Source organism: Neoarius graeffei, chromosome 17 (assembly GCF_027579695.1).
Source record: "Neoarius graeffei isolate fNeoGra1 chromosome 17, fNeoGra1.pri, whole genome shotgun sequence".
Lineage (NCBI taxonomy): Eukaryota > Metazoa > Chordata > Actinopteri > Siluriformes > Ariidae > Neoarius > Neoarius graeffei.
Window position 1 is genome coordinate 57,009,328 of NC_083585.1, and position 22,600 is coordinate 57,031,927.

At 40.5% G+C, this 22,600-nt stretch overlaps 1 protein-coding gene across 1 annotated transcript in view; it reads left to right on the forward strand.

The window, feature by feature from the left end:
- nlk2 (nemo-like kinase, type 2) overlaps window positions 1-21,948 on the forward strand; it is a 269,767-nt gene extending 247,819 nt beyond the window's left edge. Inside the window, exons 9-11 of the mRNA XM_060897765.1 lie at window positions 12,427-12,625; window positions 13,537-13,630; window positions 18,278-21,948. Of these exons, the coding sequence (XP_060753748.1) occupies window positions 12,427-12,625; window positions 13,537-13,630; window positions 18,278-18,332 (348 nt within the window). The 3' untranslated portion in view covers window positions 18,333-21,948. The remainder of the gene's footprint in view (window positions 1-12,426; window positions 12,626-13,536; window positions 13,631-18,277) is intronic.
- The last annotated feature ends 652 nt before the right edge of the window (window positions 21,949-22,600 follow it).

The following is a 22,600-nucleotide window of genomic DNA, read 5'->3' on the forward strand; positions in this document are numbered from 1 at the left end:
GCTATTGGTCAGAGACGACACGCGCACAAAGCGTTAAGTTCAAAAGTAGTCATGGAGGCTTTCCGTGCTGTTATTCTTTTTAATGTCATCAAAGCTATATGTTTTTTCCAGTTTTTACTGTTTTCACAATTGTGCGATTACTATGCTGCTGTACAAGTAATTTATCAACGACGACGACAAAGGGCAAGGCGGCTACGGAGGATAGCGCTGATGAGCGCACATCATGTTGTGACAGTTCTGGCTCTTCACGCAATAGATGAATTTCTTTTTTGCGTCGCTAGTACCGCCACTTTTTGAAAGAATGTCCCTGATTTTAATGTAGGTCTGACGGAGTTTCTTCACTTTTAGCCGACATTGTTCTGGGGAGCGCGTGAACCCCTTCTCCTTCATTTTCTCACTGAATACAGCAAACACGTCGGCATTTTTGTGTGTTCTCTCCAAAAGCTCAGATATGTGGACATCTGCCCATATATCCACAAGGGTACGCGTTTCTTCCTCGGCCCACGTTTGCCCCCTACTCATTTTTTGTACTCTGTAGTCTAGCCTACCACTGGTCTGAATGACTGAACGACTGTTGTAAGGTTCCCTTGACAACCTAAACAGTGTTTGCACTTTGCGGTGGAGTGTCAAGACTCTGTTTCCCATAATGCTCGACAAACGACGGAAGCTCCCGAGGTACAAAAAAGCAAAACTGTCGGATTAGGTCCGGTCTGCTTTCACACCTCCAAAAGATCCGCACCAGGGTTCCTTTGGTCCGGACCGAGTCCGACCTTGCAGCTCGGTCTCGGTCCGCTTGTTTGGTCCGGACCAGAGTTCGGTGGTTTGTATTCAGACCAACCCAAAAGGTCCGGACCAAGGGAAATTTGGTTCGTTTGGTCGTTTGGTCCGGACCAAACAACGTAGGTGTGAATACGCCATTAAATTTATGGAGATTTTACTCAGTCATATCGTTAAAATGTGGTCCACTTTGGATGGGGAAAAAGTTTAATCGTTTTTGATGCTCACAATTATACCGCGCAGGCTCCAAATCCACCGGTTGCTAGACACACGCGTGCTTGACAACCACTCAGTGCCTGATCTGTTGATGGAGGGTAGTCCGAGCCACAATGGGTAAATGTAAATTTAATGATAACTGGCTGCAAGATGCAAAATACTCGTGGTGGCTGAAAGCTGTACCCAAAGATGCCAACGAGGCATACTGTGTAGCATGCTGTAAGACTTTTAAGTTGGGCACAATGGGGATAAGAGCGGTGGACTCTCATATGAAGAGCGCCAAGCACGTTGCTTTTGCTAAAGGCTGCGAGCATCAGCCTCAAATATCCGACTTCATTGCTGCCACCACTAACGGTCGTGGAGAAGAGGATAGATCTGCGAGATGGAAGAGAATATTGTGTGTGTGTGTGTGAGAGAGAGAGAGAGAGAGAGAATATATTCTCTTGCGTGCATGTGAGAGAATAGTATTGTTTGTGTGTGGGTATCATTCCAAGTGTTTTAAGAAGTGCAAGTGAGCATACCTTTCAAGTGAGTGAGCCAAAGTTTCAGGTGTATGTGCATTCACAGTCAGTGCGTTTACATGCACATAGAGAGAATCGAATTTCTGCCGTTGCTCGACTGAAATCGAAGTTCAAAATGCCATGTATACACCTTAATTCGGCTGAAATTGAACCGAACTTGATTTCTCGGAATCGAGCTACACGACCTAGATTATGCGATTTCTGCCGAGCTACTTAGTGCATGTAAACCCTATTGAGCTACGTAGTCGAGCTACTTACTTCAGCACTGCCCCTTCCGGAAGTGACGAGTGACGAGACCACAAGCGGGAAACACAACAGCCTCGGTCGGCATGACAACGAATCATGACAACGGCATGAATCTTTTCTTTTTGTGGCATTGTTTGCACTGTTAAAATTTAGCTCACTTACTGTATCACCAAATACATCTGTACAGCTGTTGCATAGCTGTGAATTGTGTACATAAACAAGTCATTGTATTTGTGTGTGTGTGTGTATATATATATATATATATATATATATATATATATATATATATATATATGTTAGGGCTGTCAAAAGATTAATTTTCTTGATCGCAACTAATCTCAGAAATTTCTTAGTTAATCGCGATTAATCTTGATTTACTTTGCATGTGTAAAATTGATATTTTGCAGTAAGACCGTTCGAATCTAAAGTTAAACCCACAGTGCAAAGTATTTCTGACCATTGTGTCTTAAATTGGAATAAAATGAAGACAGAGACAAAAGCAGAATTTATCTTTTGGCATTTTTTAATTCAAAAAGAGTGTAGAGAAAGGAAAACAAGTATTAAGAATGAATGACTGGCTACTGCTTGACACAGGGTGCATTTTACTCTCGTCTTGTCGACTTGTCCGTCTGGATGTTTTTTAAATTCAAACAAACCATTCAGAGGTCCAGAAAACCGTTGCTTATCCATCACAAAAGAGGACTAAACTGAAGACAACAGCGTGTCCTTCCATGCCAATGCCAACGACTCGATGGAAACCACACGCTTCCGCTCGAGCTGCCTACGGATGCGTAGAAGGAACAAAAGACTAGCAAACTCGAAATAGCGCGTTTAACCGAAAATGAGTTTAATTAATACAACCAGAGGAGCTGCGTGTGGATGGTAGAAGTGCGGAAAATGTTGGTAAACTCTGATCGCGATTAAAAAAAATATTCGCGATCACAATTTACATTAATCTAATCGCGATTAACGCGTTAATATTCCCAGCCCTAATATATATATATATATATATATATATATATATATATATATATATATATGTCCAACATCTGAAGAATGTCAATAAAAACAAAACAATTGAACTTGTGTGTTTATTAAGACATAAGTTAAATTGTAAGCAAAAAAAAAAAAATTTTTTTGTAAGCAAAAAATGGACTTTAGGAAAATATACAATTGTGCAAAATAAGTTGTCTTACAAAACAGTGGTCTGCGCAGGACAGTTTGTAGCCATACAGTCTGTTAGAGCAAGCCTAACAGCTTCAGCACAGAACTTGTGAACACGGAACTGCCAGTGTTGCCAGATTGGGCGGTTTTAAGTGCATTTTGGTGGATTTGAACATGTTTTGGGCTGGAAAAAGTCAGCAGTATCTGGCAACACTGCTGATAACTTTGTTTATACTCTTGAATAGCTCTTCTTCATGACGACAACCGGAAGTGTACCAACACGATGGGGCGTGTAGCGCCACCTGTGGCTCGGGTGCACAATGTACCTCACACAATAACTCGATTTCCTTGTGTGCATGTAGGATTGGATTTCTCTGGCACCCCTGCTGGAACCCTTAGCTCGATTACCGACAGTAGCTCGATTTGGATGTGCATGTAAACGCACTCATTGTTTAACTGTTGCTTTCTGCATTGTTGTTTGACCAAAGATGGAATTGAACAATTCTGCTTACAGTGTGACTCCCCAAGCAGAGAAAATAATAATTAAAAAAAACTGTTGCATTGGATTCTGTGTGTGTGACTTCATTCACATTGGATTCAAACGTAATGTGACTGCATTCTGATTGTCGCATAATTACAGGTTTATCCGATCCTTATACTGTGTTCTGAGTGTGTGAATGCCTGTCAAGGAAAAGAAATGAAGTACTTCTACTAGAATAGTGTTTTCTGGTGAATGTTTACAAGAACAATAAGTTACATTAAATTATATAGGGTTTTTTTTTTTTCAAAAGAGTACGTTTTTGCGTGACTTTAGATTTGGTCTTAATTTTTTTTGGAACATGGTATGAAAAAGTCTTAAAACAGGGGTATTCAATTAAAAGTCACTGAGGTCCAGTTATTAAATTTTGTCCAAGTAGAAGGTCCGACCCGAAGTCCAGCTTGTGTCTTATAGCCTTCCCTTATGTCCACATTTTCATATGGTTTCAACAATATTTATTGTTCATTTTCAATGCAGGAAATGAACTGAGTGCACAACTATCTCTTTTACCATAAATAAAAGTCGTCCCAGGAAAATAAATTCAAGGCCTTTATTTCAGATTAAAGAAAACAGAAACCTCAGAATAAAATAAATAAAAAAGTGCAAACAGAGTGGAATAACTCCTTTTTCTCTTAAATTAAAGCGGTCCAAACCTGAAGAACTGAAGGCCTACACTTCAAGTAAAAAAGTCAACTCAGAAAACATTAACTAAAAAGTGCAAACAGAGCATCGACTTCACATTTTCTCTTCTTTGTTCTTAAAATAAGGAGGTCCCAGCCTAAAAAAATGAGGGCCTACTTTTCAAGAAAAAAAAAGTCCACATTTTCAGAAAACAAGTGGCTTTTTTTTGGGGGGGGGGGGAATGCAAACAGAACATTTTTCTTTGAACTTTTCTCTTTTAATTCTTCTTTTACTCTTCTTAATGAGAAAAACGGGCATGTGGCTGACCTGCCAGTAATTTAAAGTGCTGATGACATGAACATGACTCCATGCAATTTCTTAAATAAACTATACAACATGGCAAACATGTTAGATTTCTGTTATAATTACGTGAAAAGAAGCTGTTGTTACGCAAATATCCAACTTTTAATTGCACAGCGCAAGAAAACTGGGTCCGTGGCTCGCGGCCATGTTGTGACGTCAGCGGGAGAACACGCTGCGGTTCACTGGCTGTTCTACTCTGGTTCTACTCAATGGAAATGGCGCATGAAAACGCCGGTGAACTCTCTAGTGCTAGCTCTTCCTCTTCTGGGAGTCTAGAATTGTGTTGATCTCTTCCGAATAGAATCTATGATAGCCTACCCTCTTTACCCTTTGCCTCTCGTTGCTAGGCGGCAGTTACATGAAAGCCGCAAGCTTTCACAAGCAAATACGTGACTGATATCACGCCGACTTTATGATTACATTTATGATTATCATGTAGAATCTATAGCTCTACGTACCTTTATCTTATGTCGTTTCACAACACATGTTCTGACAGGAGGACTGTCTTTGGATCCGGCATAGCTACGAGTAGACCCCCTCCGGAATACTGGCAGTGTTGCCAGATTGGGATTTTTCCCACCCAGTTGAGCGGTTTCAAGTGCATTTTGGTGGGTTTTGAACATATTTTGGGCTGGAAAACATCAGCAGTATGTGTTGCCAGATACTCCTGACGTTTTCCAGCCCAAAATATGTTCAAAACCCACCAAAATGCACTTGAAACCACTCAACTGGGCGGGAAACCTCCCAATCTGGCAACACTGTGTAGGCGCTGCTGATGGTAGTAACACACGTTTGTGCTGAACTGAACACCCAAGAGATTCTTTTAAGCTGGGAAGGGTGTCAAAACAATCCAAATCGAAGTGTTCAGAGCACAGGACGGATGTTGGTGAGGGCTCCCACTTGTCACGAGTGCGCCTGACTTGCTTCACCCACTTCGCATGCAGCTCGGGATCTCTGGGAAACTTGAATAAACTTACCCCATCCTTGTGGGTTTTGGAGCAAAAGCCGGCAACACAACGCGAAGGCATAATAACTATATATATATATATATATATATATATATATATATATATATATATATATAAAATGTATAATAATAATACTAATAATGACAAACTGGTAAGTTAGGAGGAAGGTTCTTTCGCTGACGTCATATAGCTCCTCCTCCTCTTTCGTCTCCTGGGTGCTGCAGCCCCGTCAAATTTGCCCAAATAGCCGCGTTTTTTATCATAACTTGTAAAATAGGCGCCTTCGTGAATTAATATATGGATCATCGGGAATTACTTTTTATGTTATAAAACATCGCCAAAGATGTCAAAAACGTGTCATCAGCACTTTAAATCTTGGTTGGAGTGCCATTCTCATGCAGATATGTAGGTGTTCATTGTTGAGCCTACTTGGTTTTGACAATGTTCATAGTGGAAAAAGCTGACTCACAGCTGTAAGTCGATCCAAACATAGTCAAGGTGTGCAGTGTTCCTTTGATTAGACCAGGGAACACACTCCAATGTGTTTACGTTGCCCCAAAATCCACGCTACTTTTAAGGAACATTCGTTTGCACGTTGCTGGGCTGTAAATGTATGTGTGATGAGTCGGGTAGACCTGTCATACAGTGCTTGCAGTTGGGTTATTTTGCGTGCCCTCAGCTCGGACTTCAGGGGATAACTTTGCTCAAAAGTGCTGTGCTTCGTTTCGTAGTGGCGCTTCACGTTGCCGCTTTTAATTAATGCCACGTTTTCGGAGCATATGAGGCACACTGGTTTTGAACTGCTCGCCGGAAGAATGAACATATATTTCTCCGTCCATTCATCTTTAAAACAACGATTTTCCTTGTCTACTTTCTGCCGCCTTTTGGAGCAAGCCATGTTGTCTCGGTCAGTTGTCTCTGAACTTAACTCTCTTCCTCTCTGCTTGTTGCTCTGCTGTGGTGCGCTGGGTAAACTAACGATTTTATTGGCTCAACTGATGCCATGTACACACGTAGCCGGGTATTTTTAAAACCAAACATTTTCCCCCCCTCCGTTTATAAAAATGTTTTATCCACACCACCTCGTCTTTGAAAAAAATCCCTTCCACACATAACCGAACATCTGCGTTTTCAATGACATTCATAAGCATTCCAAACCTGTAGATGGCATTATTTCCCCAAATCCTACCCCCTAATCACATCACCTGTGCTCTTGGAGCAGTAGTTGGGCTTCTAAAATTAAAGATGTAAATAGCACCTGCACAATAATTAACGCTTTCAAGGCACTACTCCGATCCATTACTCTTTAGCTAGCCGCACACTACGCCGATTTTCAGCGTACCGAGCCAACTGAAGTCGCGAGTCAGGTGTAAAGACTATTTTTCGATGGTACCGACTCATCTCACAGCCGATTCAAAAAACTAATCGGGAGCCAGACTGATCGGCGAGAGTCGCTAGCAATAGCCAATCATATCTTTCGCATATAACACGTGACATCATTAAACACAATTTCTAGCGCGAGAAATACATGTTGGTAGCACCTAATGCAGGTATATACTGTAATTCCATAGACTGAAGCTTTATCCATAGACACAGTGGGCTGGAAAGCCACTCTGCTCAAGTTGTGTGGCTGAATTCCAAATCGCTTTAACTCCCCTATATAAGTGCACTATTTAAGGTTGGGAATAATAGCTCATGCAGCCTAGATAGTGCGCTACATATTCCATGTTGTGTCATTTGTAATTCAGCCTGTAGCATCTTCAAGTGTTGGATTTAACAGTAACTATATCCAATAGCCAATCACAAAGCTATTAAGTTGTCACGTGTCGCTTCAATCATGACTGCACTCGTCAACAGTCGGGGGATATGTGCGTGCCCTGTCGGGAGTCGGCTCTGAAATGGGTCGGTTCGGTACCGCGTGGATCGCCGTGGTGTGCGGCTAGCTTAAGTCCATGCTTAATCTGGCTTCTGCAGTAAACAAAGGTCGCACGTTTGACGTCAGGGCAGATTTGTTGTCATTTTTTTGGCGCAGATTGTGACGTTCTAAAATGCAAAACTCCGGTTATCTCTGTCCACACGAAAAGGCATACACGGAGTTTTCAAAAATCTTCACTTTGCCCGGAGTTTTTTTAAATATTCGTTTTTGATGTGTTTTCATGTGGATGACAGGCCAAAACGTAGAAAAATATCTTCGATTTAGCAGATACCCGGCTACGTGTGGACGGGGTCTGAGTGAAGCTGTTGTCGTATTAACTGGAGTAGCAGCGCCCGCTGTCAATAGCCACGACCATCCAAAATAATGCTTCATGAAAATTACTTAATCTCGTGAATTTACCATTGGTCACGGGTCCGGACAGAACCATCACTAGGTCCGGACCGAGGTCCGCCATTTGGTGATGCCTGTCTTAAAAAGTCTTAAATTTAACTTGGACAAACCTGTAGACACCCTGCAAACCACTCGCTCAGCAGCCTGTTCGGAAAAGTCACGTGAGGTCATGGTCATGCGCGAGTCAGAGGTCACGACTGCGGAGCCACAGCAAACATGGAGGATCGTCCAGATCGAACAAAGACTCCTAAATTGAGACAAATTGAAATATTTAGAAAAATATTTTTATAAAAATCAAGAATTGAAATATTCCAAATCTAAACACAACTGTGAGCTTGTAGGCTCTCGAGCGCTCACTTCCGTGTCGGAAGCCACCGATTCTGCCATGTTTGTTGCAACCTTGCTCATTATAATATTATAATGAGGATAAACTTCGGCCGTTTACGTACTCACGTGTAAATATTAGCGCAAAGTGTTTTTCCTGCTTGTTCTCCTTCACAGGTATGAGGCATCGGGCAATACAGTATGTGATTCAAGTACCTCGGGGTTATTCTAGCTCCACAGGGCACTATTCATTTTTTTAATACACTTTAAATATGCATTCATTTAATTAAAATGTTTATTTCAGTGTGAAGAGAAAAAAATATACTTGTCATTTAATATAAATCCAACATTAATCAACATTTTGAGAAAATATTCTTCTCATTATCTGGAAGAGAATCTGGAAGAATCTCTGTGCGTAAGGGTCAAGGCCGGAAAACCATACTGGGTGCCCGTGATCTTCGGGCCCTTAGACGGCACTGCATCACATACAGGCATGCTTCTGTATTGGAAATCACAAAATGGGCTCAGGAATATTTCCAGAGAACATTATCTGTGAACACAATTCACCGTGCCATCCGCCGTTGCCAGCTAAAACTCTATAGTTCAAAGAAGAAGCCGTATCTAAACATGATCCAGAAGCGCAGACGTCTTCTCTGGGCCAAGGCTCATTTAAAATGGACTGTGGCAAAGTGGAAAACTGTTCTGTGGTCAGACGAATCAAAATTTGAAGTTATTTATGGAAATCAGGGACGCTGTGTGGGGCGGCACAGTGGTGTAGTGGTTAGCGCTGTCGCCTCACAGCAAGAAGGTCCAGGTTCGAGCCCTGTGGCCGGCGAGGGCCTTTCTGTGCGGAGTTTGCATGTTCTCCCCGTGTCCGCATGGGTTTCCTCCGGGTGCTCCGGTTTCCCCCACAGTCCAAAGACATGCAGGTTAGGTTAACTGGTGACTCTAAATTGAGCGTAGGTGTGAATGTGAGTGTGAATGGTTGTCTGTGTCTATGTGTCAGCCCTGTGATGACCTGGCGACTTGTCCAGGGTGTACCCCGCCTTTCGCCCGTAGTCAGCTGGGATAGGCTCCAGCTTGCCTGCGACCCTGTAGAACAGGATAAAGCGGCTACAGATAATGGATGGATGGATTCTTCTCATTAGGGATAGGATTGAAAACCGAGGACATCTATAAACAAATATTTATGGTTCTGAATATAGAAAGAAAACTGATTTTGAGGCAACACGATTTTAAAAACATTTGGTTTATGAATGAAATTGACACGTTACGCCCATCCACCTGCTGTTTGATGCGGTTCTGTATTCAGCCGATCCCTTGACAGCAGCACGACGTATCGAATCACGCAGATACAAATCAGTTAATGTTCACGATGTTCAAACATCAGAATGGGAAAAATTATGATCTCAAAGTGTGACTTTCTTTCGCTGTGGCATGGGTGTTGGTTTGAGCCAGATGATTTGAGCTTGGTTTGAGTATTTCAGAAACTGCTGATCTCGTCCTGGGGTTTTCACACACAGCCGTCTCTAGAGTTTACACAGAATGGTGCGAAAAACAAAAAACATCAAGTGAGTGAGCAACAGTTGAGTGGGTGGAAATAAACACCTCGTTGATAAGAGAAGTCAGAGGAAAATGGCAGATTGGTTCGAGCTTTTTTTTTTTTTTTTACTAGGAAGGATATAGCAACTCGTACTGTATAATCACTCTTTACAACCATGCTGAGCAGAAAAGCATCTCAGCACGCAACAGCAGAAGACACACAACATGTTGGGTTCCATTCCTGCAGCCAAGAACAGGAATCTTAGAATCAAGAACAAGTTCCTATTAAAGTGGCCGGTGAGTGTGTATCAGGAAACAAGCTTTTCAGAGACGGGATTGTGTCCCACTTTCATTTCACATTTGTCATATTGGATTGTATCGTCTGACTGTAATGGCAGCATTATTACATTCATAGGCCTCCTTGACTGCTGGTATGAAAGTTTCCCGTACACATCATTTGTTTAACACACACTCGGAGAAAAAAAGGTGGGGTTTTTTTTTCAGTTAAGACTTTATAGCTTCCCAAGGAAGGTTTTTTCCCATCTCTGTTTGTTCATTTGCTCATCTTAAACTCGTACCTTCTGAAAAACTAATTTCGAGAAATTAAGAATCTTTCAAAGCTGCATTTTTACACAAGTGTGCTTGGAAAGTTTAGAAATAATAAGCTTTGATTTGAGAGAGAATAAACGCAGTGCCTTGCATAAATATTTACACCCCAGGGAATTTTCCACATACTGTCTTCTGTGGGATCTTTTTATTTGTGTGTGTCATATAAGCTACTGGATGCCTTAATTTCCTTCAGGACGAATAAAGTACCTGTCGATCGATCGATTGTTGTCCATGCAGACGCTCATCTAAGTTTCCAAACCTGTCATTGCTTAACTCTTGAATATTTTTTATCGTGAATATTATCATTAAAATGCTTATAATCTCTACTTTCCAAAGAAATGTATCTTGTTCAGTACTTTGGGAGTAACGGCCGGTTGAAGTCGGTACAACAGAGTAAAAACTCTGCTCGCGGGACGTCAGGAAACTGCCGGTGCTTTTCTTTTTGAGTCACGGGAAAGCGGTCAGGCTCTCTCTCTCTCGATCGGTTTCTCACTGGATTACCCGTGAATATCAATCAGATCACTTTTATAGGGATGTTCTCTAAAACAGCTCTCACTGTTTCTGATGAAGGATTCAGCAAAATTTTCCGTCTGCTAGTTTTGATGTTATGCTTCACGGGAGACTTTGAAGTGAGTTTTCGGAGCTTTACCTACTTGTTTTTTTCAAATCAAACTGATTCATGTAGATAAATAACTATTTTAGAATATAACTCGAGTTCTTTTGATGAAAAATATTGAGATCTTAGTGGTCCGAATGAGATTTAAAAAAAAACAAAACTGGAAGTCAGAAACGCGAGTGTCAATTTCAGTTCAGTTAATGTGAATTGTTTATTGGATGTGGATCAGACAGTTTTTTCGAAGTTCACCTTGAAAGCTGTGAATATTAATCGAAATAATCATTTATATTCTTTCAGATAAACACTAGTAGGCCCTACTGAGAAATACAAAGGCCTACAGGGCACAAAGAGGGGATTCGAAATAATCTTTTAGTACTTTTTTATTTTGATCGAGAATGGTAGACGTGAATGACGTTCAGTGCTTATTGATGCATATTTTATAATTAACACTGATTTCTCCTTTGTGATGTATAAATGAGAGTTAAGATCAGCTTTATATCGCACAAATAAAGCCACTTGGTGAAACTTTGAAGAAGAGGGTGTACTTATTTAATGGTTTTACCTAATTAGCATAATTAAAACTAATCAAATGCTAATTTGCATAATTTGTTTTTGCTAATTTTTCAGACTTTGTATTCAGTCTACAACCGTCTACACCATGTGCCTCTCAATTTCCATGTAAATATCTTGAAAAATAGAAACGTTATTAAGAAAAAACCTTTGATCTCATTGGTTAATGAGGCCCATTTTGGACCATGTGATCCTCAGACAGAATATTACGGCAGGTTTCTAAAAATTAAACCGTTTCTTCAGTCTTTGATTTGTAATATCTCAAGAACGGATAAACATATTTTAATTCTGTAAAAAAGTATGTTATTCTGCATTCAATTCTGATTTCAATGAGAGCAGTTTCAAGGAATTTGGATTGAATTTGAATTTTTACCTGATATGCCTGAAACCTGAAATCGAAATGGACTTAATTCATATACACATTATGCCTAATTTTTTAAATTTCAACATTTTTATTGTGATCCAAAGCTTAATTAAACAAAAAGCACACATTTGTTGGTTGCATAACGGTTCACCTCCTTGGCTTTATCCTTGCTATACCTATCCTGATATTTCTGTCCGTTCCTCTTGGCAGAATTACTGCAGCTCTGCCCGATTGGACGGCGAACAGCAGTTTTCAAATCCTGCCACAGATTGATGTCTGAGACTTGACTGGATTGTTCAGGTTCTTGGTTCTGAACCACTCCAGTGTAGCTTTGGTAATATGTTTAGGCTCGTCATTGTGTTGAAAGGCAAACCTGCGCCTGAGTCTGAAATCTTTTGCCTTGTATATGGCTCCATCTAGCAGTTTTCTAGTCCCTGCTCATGCAAAGCATCTCCAAAATGTGATGCTGCCACCACCATGCTTCACAGTGGGGATGATGTTCTCAGGGTGATGAAGTGTTAGGTTTCTGCTAAAAGCAGTGCTTTGCGCCAAGGCGAAAATCGGACCAGAGAATCTTTCACATAAAAAAAAAAAAAAAAAGATAATTCAGGAATGTTTTTTGTACAATGTGTTCATGTCGACAACTTGTTTCTTTCTCCAGTCAAAGAGGATCTCTGCTAAAGATGCTCTGGCTCACCCGTACCTGGATGAAGGGCGCCTGCGCTACCACACCTGCATGTGTAAATGCTGCTACACCACATCGTCTGGCCGAGTTTACACCAGCGACTTCGAGCCCGTCACCAACCCCAAGTTCGACGACGGCTTTGAGAAAAATCTAACATCAGTGCGGCAGGTCAAAGGTACAGTCTTTCTTTCTTTCTTTCTTCATTGTTTGTTATTTTCCATCTTGCTCTTTTTCTTCCTGTCCACCTTTTTTCTTTTTCTTTCCATTTTTTTGTCTTTCTTTCTTTCCTTCTCTTTCATTTTTTTCTGTAAAATTGGATTGGATCAGGTCTAAGAGTATGTACCCATCATGCCATTGTGTGGTAATCATGGCTCCTGCTGTGCTGCTCGCCCTCCCACTGCTGCCGTTTGTTTTGGGTTTTTTATCCTTCCCCTCGTTTTTTCCCCCGCCTTTCTCTGAGGCCCCTCCATCAGTGGTGGCCTTTCACTCTGAGCGGCTGTCAGCGACGGCCTGCAGGATTAAAAGCAGGCTTACCTTGTGACCGGCCCAAAATAGCCCTGCCCTTCCTCCTCCTTCCTCTTCAGATCCTGCATGTGCTGCGTTACTGCTGGAGGATTAGTGATGGCGGACGTCAGCCGCCTGGAGACTGAAAGCACATTCGTCCATGTAGCCATGTTGGGAAAAGAGTGGAGAAGAGTGGAGAAGGGCTGTTCAGGGCAGTTTGGGTCTATAATCAGTGAGACAGCAGTCACTTCTGAATGTGGCTCACATCCTGAGGCACTGAAGACTATAAAATATGTATGTTATGCCCTGGGGGTCTCAGATTTTGAAAGATGCACCGAAAAAAAATTGTCAATGCTTTTGCATAATACAACTCTCTTTCTTTCTTTCTTTCTTTCTTTGAGAGACATATACAACTAAAAAAATGCATGTGCATGTTTTTATATAATACTAATACTTGTTTTTTATTTAATTGTATAAACGTATACAAAATAGCAATATTAGTGATGTGTACATATTTTCACACGTCTTTTGTGTTTTTTTTTTTTTAACTCCACATTTTGTCTGTTTCTCCTCTTCACACAGAGATCATTCATCAGTTCATCCTGGAGCAGCAGAAGGGAAATCGGGTACCTTTATGTATAAATCCCCAGTCCGCTGCTTTCAAAAGCTTTATCAGGTAAGACAATGGCCCACAGTCTTTTTATTCCTTACCAGAAGAGGGCGCCATTGTCTGTTAGTTAAACTGCCTGTGTTTGAAAGTTAGATTTGATATAGAGACCGACACTCTGTGATTTTTAAAATTATGTTGAATGGTGTTGATAAAATAAAAACAGAAAAGTCACAAAATGAAAAATAAATGTCATTTCTGTATATTAAACAGAGTTCAGTCAGTGTTTCAAGGCATGTGTTTATTTAATTATTTGATTTCCATTGCAAAAAGTTCAGTTTGCACCGTAGCCAAAAAAAAAAAATTCAAATGATTTGGCCAGATATAGCTAAAAGTATTGGAACAGCAAGGCCATTGTTTGCTACACATTGAAAGTTTGAGTTCAAAAGATGAATGAGATAAATATTTACATCTAGATGTGTTAAACACTGGTGGCTTAACAATTAAGGCTCTGGGTTACTGATCTAAAGGTCATGGGTTCCAGCCCCAGCACTGACAACCTGCCACTGTTGGGCCCTTGAATAAGGCCCTTCTCTCTCTGTTCCAGGAGCACTGTGTCATGTACCCCCTTGTTGTATGTTACTCTGGATAAGCATGTCTGCTAAATGCCTGGATTGTAATGTTATGTAACAACTCAGAAAACATCACCATTTGGTGTCAAGACCATCCAATTTTTTGGTTAGCAAAAGTATTGGAGCAGTCTTAGAGTAGATTAATGTAAATAACACTTAATATTTGGTTGCATATCTTTTGCTTGCAAATAACTGCATCAAGCCGGTGACCCCTGACCTCACCAGACTGTTGCAGTCTTCTTTTGTGATGCTTTTGCAGGTTTGAACCACAGCTTTTTTCAGTTGCGTTTTTTTTTTTTCGGGGGTTCCCTCCTTACAGTCTCCTCCTTTACCCATTTGAGAAATGCTGCTCAAATGAGTTAATTTCTGGTGATTGACTTGTCCAGTCAAATATCTTCTACTTTTCCCCCTGATGAAGTCCTGTGTTATGTTGGCAGTGTGTTTTGGGTCGTTGTTTTGTTGCATGATGAAGTTCTTTCCAGGTAGATTGGATGCATTTATCTGTAAATTGACTGATTTTATGGACTTCTGAATTCATTCTGCTGCAACCATCATGAGTTAGATCATCAATAACGATTCAGAAGCCTGTTCCAAAACCATCCATGCAAGCCCAAGCCATGACACTACCTCCACCATGCTTGACCAAATAGCTTGTATGTTTTGGAGCAGATCCTTTCCCCCCATCAACACTTTGACCTTTCCATCACTTTGGTAGAGGTTCAACCTGTTTCCAGAACTTTTGTGGCTCACCTCTGTATGCAGATTCCAGTCGGCCTTTTGATTCTTACCAAAGAGCGGTTTGCATCTTGTGCTAGGGACTCTATATTTCTGCTCTTGAAGTCTTCTTTGAACGTCTTGTGACACCATCACCCCTAGTCCTGGGTATGACTTTAAACTGCAACTGGTGGTGAGTCTCAGGTCTGGGAGGACTTGAATATTGGGGAAAGTGGAGTTATCCCTTAATTACCATTGCTCCCAGGTCTGCTCTGACCCAGAGTGGTAGCACCCTGCCTGGGTTCCAGGTATGGGTTAAATAGTACATCATCAATAAGGCGCTGGCAGCAGGTCACTTTTTGGTGCAGTGTGGCAGATGAACCCAACAGGGTTAATGGCACACTACCAGATGGCATGTGGAAGAGCCACTCAAATGACCAACAGATGGCATCATTTGGCAAGTCAATTGTCACTGCGGGGCAACTTCCATACCCATCAGGTCTGTGGTGCTTTTGTGCACCACTTGGCATCAGGTCTGGAGGTCCAGAGAGACAACACGATGGGGTCACGACATTGTTTGTCTTACCTTACTGTGCAAGGCACTTCGTTAGGAGAGAAGAATATTATGCGAGGGCTCGTGGGGCCAGACATTCCGTGGCAGCTCGGCCGGGCCGTTAGTGCCGCCGCTGCAAACGGCTCTGTCACTCTGGTGCAGGCCTTGTGGCTCATCTCCGTTTTTGTGCATCCTAATGAAGCAGTCATCTTCACTAGCGATGGACAGCTGATGACCATCACCTCTGCCCTGTAGAGTCTGATAATCGTGCAATGGCTCTGATCAATCTTCCATCTCTTCTCAGCTTTAAAATGACTTGTTTTTCTCCTATAGGCAGCTCTCTGGTCTTCATGTTGGTTTATCCTTTTTAACAAGAAATATAGGTGAAACCCAGAGCTCACACCAAAAGCAGACGTTCAACACTATTAATTGTTTTTAAAAAAAATAGTCTAACAGGGAAATCCTGGGCAACAAGGACACCTGTCAGTCGTGTTCTAGTATTTTTGATCACTTGAAGATGTATGGTATTAACCCTCTGGGGTCGAGAGCTTTGCCAGCGAAGCTCGGCAAGTTTAAAATGAGTAGGTCATGTATTGAGATAAATGTCTTTGTGAGGTTTTTTTAATCATACAAGCATGATAAACATATTGACAGAAACTTTATGCTTTACACTTTCCTATGTGCCAACTGCCAAATAATATTGTAGTTTTTAAATTACCTAAATTAGATGAAACATAAAACTTGTCACCTTCCTCAGTCACACTGGTGTTGTAGCGCTGAGCGCCCACTTACGCATTCATAAAAGACTGTTCACATGGTAACAGCATGATCATCACTTTCACACTTTCAGTTTTGATTGGTTTCTCTCAGGATCGCCCACCGTAAACAGGATAAAATCTGTCCGACAGATTTCAGGCTATTTGGAGGTAAAACTTGTTGTGAGATGGCACGCAGATTTTCTGCGCTTCGGATGATTCAGGACAGCGATTCAATTTCAGGACAGTGAATCAGTTTCAGGACAGCGAATCAATTCGTGATTCAGTTCTTGATTCAGGACAGCAATTTGGTCCAATCTTGAGAACTGCGACACTGATGATGAACGGTGCCTTTTTTCTTTTTTTACTTCAGCTCGATCCAGCCCAAGATTGACTTGAGTAAGTGTAAATATTTCTTCTATTTCTGATGAGCAGATGGGTTGATACGCTGTAGTGCAGAGACAGGAATAATGACTCAGCAATTTTTCCAGAGTTAAAAGTATTTCCCTCAAAATAGTTAATTTTGCTCTATTTTGAGTTTGGAAAGTAAAATTTGGAGTTGGAGTGGGAGCAAAATTACAGAGTAATTGTGTAACAGAGTTGGTTGTGGCTCTGAACTGAGTAAAATAGTACGAGTTAATTTCAAGACACACTGAAGAGAATCAAATACCAAGATAAAGTCAAATACCAGATAAATGACGCTGTTGTAAAAAGCAGTTTTAGAACTGTGTTGGAATGTGTGAAAAAACAGGACCTTATCCATTGGGACTTGACCTGATGGGATTAAGAGTTGGCAGTGGTTTTCACTCTTCTCATTGAATGAATGTAAATTTTTTACTCTTCTCATTGAATACCCCTCCCACTGCCAACCCTTTATCCCAAAATAATAGGAGATAAATTTTCTGATGGCAAGTTAATTGTCAAAATCAATGGAGCAGATTTAAGTTTTTGTGCTTGATCCATTCCTGAGACTGAACAGAATCACCTCAAGTGACCAAAATGGTTCGACGCCATGTTTTTTTTCACACATTCTAACACAGTTCAAAAACTGCTTTTTACAGCATCTTCATTTATCTGTTATTTGTTTTAAAAGTACAATCATGACATACACACTACAGAGATGATATTGTAGCTGAACTTGTGCTGAATACAAAAAAGTCATGCGTCTTTGAAAATACTGCTTAGATTTGTTGAAATTGATGATAAACTCAGAGCATACCCAAATCATTAGAGTGCCAGAAGATCCTCAGACCCCAGAGGTTAAACAGAAGGTGTCATGTTCACTTTCGAACCTCATAGCACACGTGTGCTGAATGCCAAATGATGCAATACAGAAAGTTGTACTGTTCAACAAAAGAATTGAGAGTGGAATAAAAGAGTTGGAAGAATTGCTCAGGGTTGATAAAACGCAGGCCCAAAAGACAATGATGGTGAAGCAGGATTTCATGCGGTTGTTAGAGATCAGATTTCCCTGCTTCAAGCAACTGCGCCCCAAGGCCGATCTCATGCCAGGCGAGAAACTATGATGATGATGAAATGTTGTTGAACACGTCTGGATATCAGGAAATGAAAACCGATATTCTGATCTGCCAGCCCACGACTCATCTTTTGATCTCAAACCCAAATGTTTTCGGTGTAAAAGAATTGGCCTTGCTGTTCCAGTACTTTTTAAACTGATATGTAAAGACGAATTGTTAATACAGCTGAGATGATCCTAAAACTCTTCAAAGCATGAGTTTGAGACGGTTTTATCCTCAAATACAAATTATTAAAGAACGTTTCAGGTTTAAGAAAGAAAGATGCAAGCTTTTAAACTTTTTAACTCTTGATATTATTGTTTCTTTATTAATCGCATTCTCCCTTAAGGGTGTACAATCTTTTGCACTGAACTTTTTTTTTTTTCCCTCTCAGAAACGATTCCAGTTCAGAGATCTGTTTTTGTTTTGAAAGTCAAGTGATGAAATGTAGACAGAGCTTTCAAGCATGTTTCAGACACTAGATGGAGACGTGATATAACTCTGTTTTTCTCTTTTCTGCGTTTGTGTTCTTCTTCTTCTTCTAGCTCGACAGTAGCTCAGCCCTCCGAGATGCCTCCGTCTCCTCTGGTGTGGGAGTAGCTAATGATGAATGACAAACATGATGATGATGATGATGATGATGAAGACATGGTGGCGGTGGCTGCCCACCCCACACACACACACACACACACACACACATAAATACACACATAAACACACAAACACACACCTCCGGACTACTGATGCCCCACAAAAAAAAAAAAAAAAAAATCCTGCGTAGCATTTCACTGGAGTTAGCACTTAGCCGAACGGCTGACGTGTGTGTGTACTGTAATACTAACTAAACCTAAATGAAGTTGTAAAGAAGCAACCACTGCTGATCGAGGAAGTTTTGTGAGTAAATAGAGAGTCAAGGGGCGGGGGCTGGGTGTGGTGTTAACGTACAGTAGAAGTATTTCCACTACTCTGTAGTCTGTACAGTGGCATGTGTAGGTGTATGGATATGTGTGTGTGTGTGTGTGTGAGAGAATTGTGCACACATGTCAAAACAGACAGCGCCAACAGATGAAGACGGACGGCCTCTGTGGACTAGAAGGTGTGTTTGATGGAGGAAAGGCTGTTGCCATTCATCCACTCTGTACGTCATGCTTTATTTATTCACTGATAGAGGGAACGGGTGCAATCACTCCATATAGCACGGAGGGCAAACACGCACTCTACCTCTCTCTCGCTTTCTCTCTCTCACACACACACACACACACGCACACACACACACCCCTGCCTCCTAGTGCATTTTCCAGCTCATCACTGTTTCATTAATTTATTTAATACTAGTGAGTTATTTCATAGCTTAGTCTTTCTTGGTTTTATTTCGATTTTGTTTTCGTCGCTGTATTGTGTATTTCAGTCATCTTATGCTCTTTCTCACACTTTCAGACGCAGCATAAGAAATCAGTATTTCCTTACAGAGATACTAATGGCAAAGCCACTTCGAAGACTGCTGTACACGGTGCGCGTGGTCGTTCCCGTCAGTATTTCATACTGAAATATCAAAGGGAGCAGTAGGAATCCGGCCCCACCCAAGTAGTGAGGTGTCTTGGATAAACAGGCCAAAATCAAGAGTGGCGTCCCTCAAGGTTCAATGCTGGGGCAAATCTAGAGTGGCATCCTTCACCCAGCGGTCACACTAGCAAGCGACGAATCTCTTTGTCACTGATACTGTCTCTTTTTTGAGAAATAGTACGATATGTGTGTGTGTGTCTTCTAACAAATAAAATGCACTGATCAGTGTGCAATTTGGTTGTTACGTGCTAGGATTTGTACTCGCTTCTTTCAGCGGATTGAATTCGCAAAGCAAGGTGACTATACTAGCTACGCAAATGCACCAGAGATTCCAATATCTGTAGCTTGCGCCTTCCTTTCAAGCTTTATTTTTATTGGAATACATTCGATATAAGTTGCACGTCAATTTTTGCATCTGGTAAGAAATAAAGTTATAAGTGAGGAACCACACTTTCCATAGGATTGGTCCGAGGGATCATTTGAAGATCTCGAGTCAAATGTGATTTGTTGTGGGAATCTTGGCTTCGTGATGCGTACGTAGCATCAAAAATGAGCGATCACGTGTCGCTCTGTCGCTTGCTAGTGTGAACATGGGGCCAAAGTTAAATGCCGAGGTAAATAAAAAGTAGAATCCGAGAAATAGGGATGCAAAAAAAAAAGCATTCCTGAAGGATAAAAATGCTGAGGCAGATATAGTTCCTGAGCGAAAGAGGAGACCACGATGCAGTGGGGTGGGGTAAAATACAAAATAAGTGGTTTCGAGAGACCGAGACTGTCGATGGGTTCTTTTTCCACAAAAAGCATGAGCAGATCTCCCGCATTTCCTCAGCTGCCATCGTAAAATATTACTGAGCCAGTAGTTACGTAATGGCTGATACAGAAGGAACACGGATGTCTCGTTCTTTATGAAGCTTGAACTGAGGACGGCAATGATTCTCCATAAACATGTTGCGATCAATAGCCATTCCATATTAACCATGAAATATTCCCCCAAAAAAACAAACCTTGTTTCTAAAGACAAGTGTGCGAGTGAATGTGCATGTCTGAATCCAAAGCATGTGTTTCCGCCTGCCCGAGGCATCGCACTGGCGATCACTGAGGTCACTGACATATCCTCAACCCTGCAGTTTTTTTTCTTTCCTTTATTTTTCTTTCCTTTTTTAAAATATTTTATTTGTTCTTGTTCTTGTAGTTCTTGTTGATGATGACGAACCCAGGGAAGGAAGGCATAGTTTCACCTTCATCTCTTTCACACTGTCCGTAACGCAATCTCTCAGAAAGGAAAAAAAAAACCTCTCTCAAAAATAAACAATATTTAATATATTTTTTAGAGGACTATTTTTTAATTTCTTCCTTAAATGTGCTATGGCATGCTTTCCTCATGATCCACTGAATATGGTATGTAAATAAGTGAGTAGTTGATAGATTTCAATGGAGACGAAAAAAACGACAGTGAAAGAAAGATGTGCCGTGCATAAAAAAAAGAAATAAGAAAAAAAAACGAAAAGAAAATAAGAAGAATCAAATAAAAAACAGTACTGCTGTATAGAGGTCGCATTAGCCTGCACATTTTTTAGGGCTGTGAAATTTGATTTTATTTTTGAGACTTGCATATAATTGTACATATATTTTTTTCCCTTTTTCTTTTAGTTTTTTTTTCCCTGCACTAAAAAAAAGTGTAGATAAAAACATAATCCAGAACAGTATGATTATGGAAACAAATGACACATAACCAATTATGTTAATTGTTTTGTGTGTACTGCAAAGCTGTGGATATGAGTAGTCTAATGAAGTAGAACCCTTTATTATTATTATTATTATTATTATTATTATTTGAATTTTCTTTAAGGAAACACTGAACTGTTTGTGTATATGTATATACTGAATTCACATTGTTGGTCTCTACCTCTGGAGCTCAGTGACTTGGTTGTTTACCTCCACACATTTTTAATTTAATGTGGAGATTTAAAAACTTGAATGTCCCTTCCAACTTTTATATTCCTAGAAAACCCTGTGCAAAAAAATTACAAAAAAAAAACTTAAAATAACAATTGGTTGGAGGTGGGCCCATCTATACTTGTACAAAATTCCATATTTCCACGTTTTCCCGATTCAGTGTTTTTCCGACTGTTAGATCACACCAATCGTTTTCGTCATGCGATACAACCCACGATGATCGACATGATTGGTCTTCTTCACTGGAAGATGTTGCATTCAAGTTTGAAGTGCAAAAACATGGCAGTGCTAAAACTTTTGAGCAGGTATAGCATGTTAAAGATAACCATGCCAGACTAAATGGAGTGTGTTTTCAAGAACGAGACTAACCTGTAACATGCATTGGGCCAACTTGAGGAAAAAAAAAAAAGGTACTACTCATGCTGTCAAACATTTTTATAAGACATTTGAAGTTTCTACTCAGAGGTAATGGTATTTGCATACATTTTATGATATATATGCTTAAAATAAGGACATAGCTTTGGATGGCATGAAAACAGAGGTGGGGATCAGAAGGGACCGGAAGGACTCCAGATGTATTATGTGTTTGAAAAAAAATACAAAAAAAAAAAAAAAACGTGGCCGGTCTCTTTTCAAAAGTGTAGATTTGAAGTACAGTGGTGAAGCTCATTAAATGTTGACATTTATGAAAACAAAAGGGATTTGTCTGTTTGTTTTTCTTACTTTTTTTCTCTGAACACTCTTTCATATATCATACACACTTTCATCCATTTCTTTATGATACAGTATAATATGGACATGACTGTTTTCCTGGGAAATACGCCACTCATATTTTTCATCCGAGCTCCATCCGGGACATGGAGAACCAAAACCGTGACATAAATCTCTTTATTTTTTTCACGGTCTGGTTTGCATCAAATCTTGCGCTCTGATTGGCTGGCGAGCGGGTCTGTATCCTACGATATGGACCCCGGTTATGGACCTCTAGTGACTCGCTCGTTCACAACAACGAACAACATAGTAGCATTTTTTGTCAACATTTATTTTTTTAATAAGATTTATTTATAAGATTATCAAAAATCTTATAAATTCTTGCCAGCATTTCTCAGGAGAATAACATTAATTTTACAGCATGGATAGCGATAACGACAGTCTTCACAGTGAAAGCGAGTTTTACTACCCTGAGGAAGAAGAAATAAAAGAAAACATTTCGGGAGAAAGCTAAAAACCTCTAACTGTTGCTAATGTCGAGCAAAACCATGGCTGAATGACTCAGTTTTGTATAAATAGGGGACTACATAGGCGGCAAAATGTAGCTTTTTCCTGCCATGGAAGTGCACTTGTATACT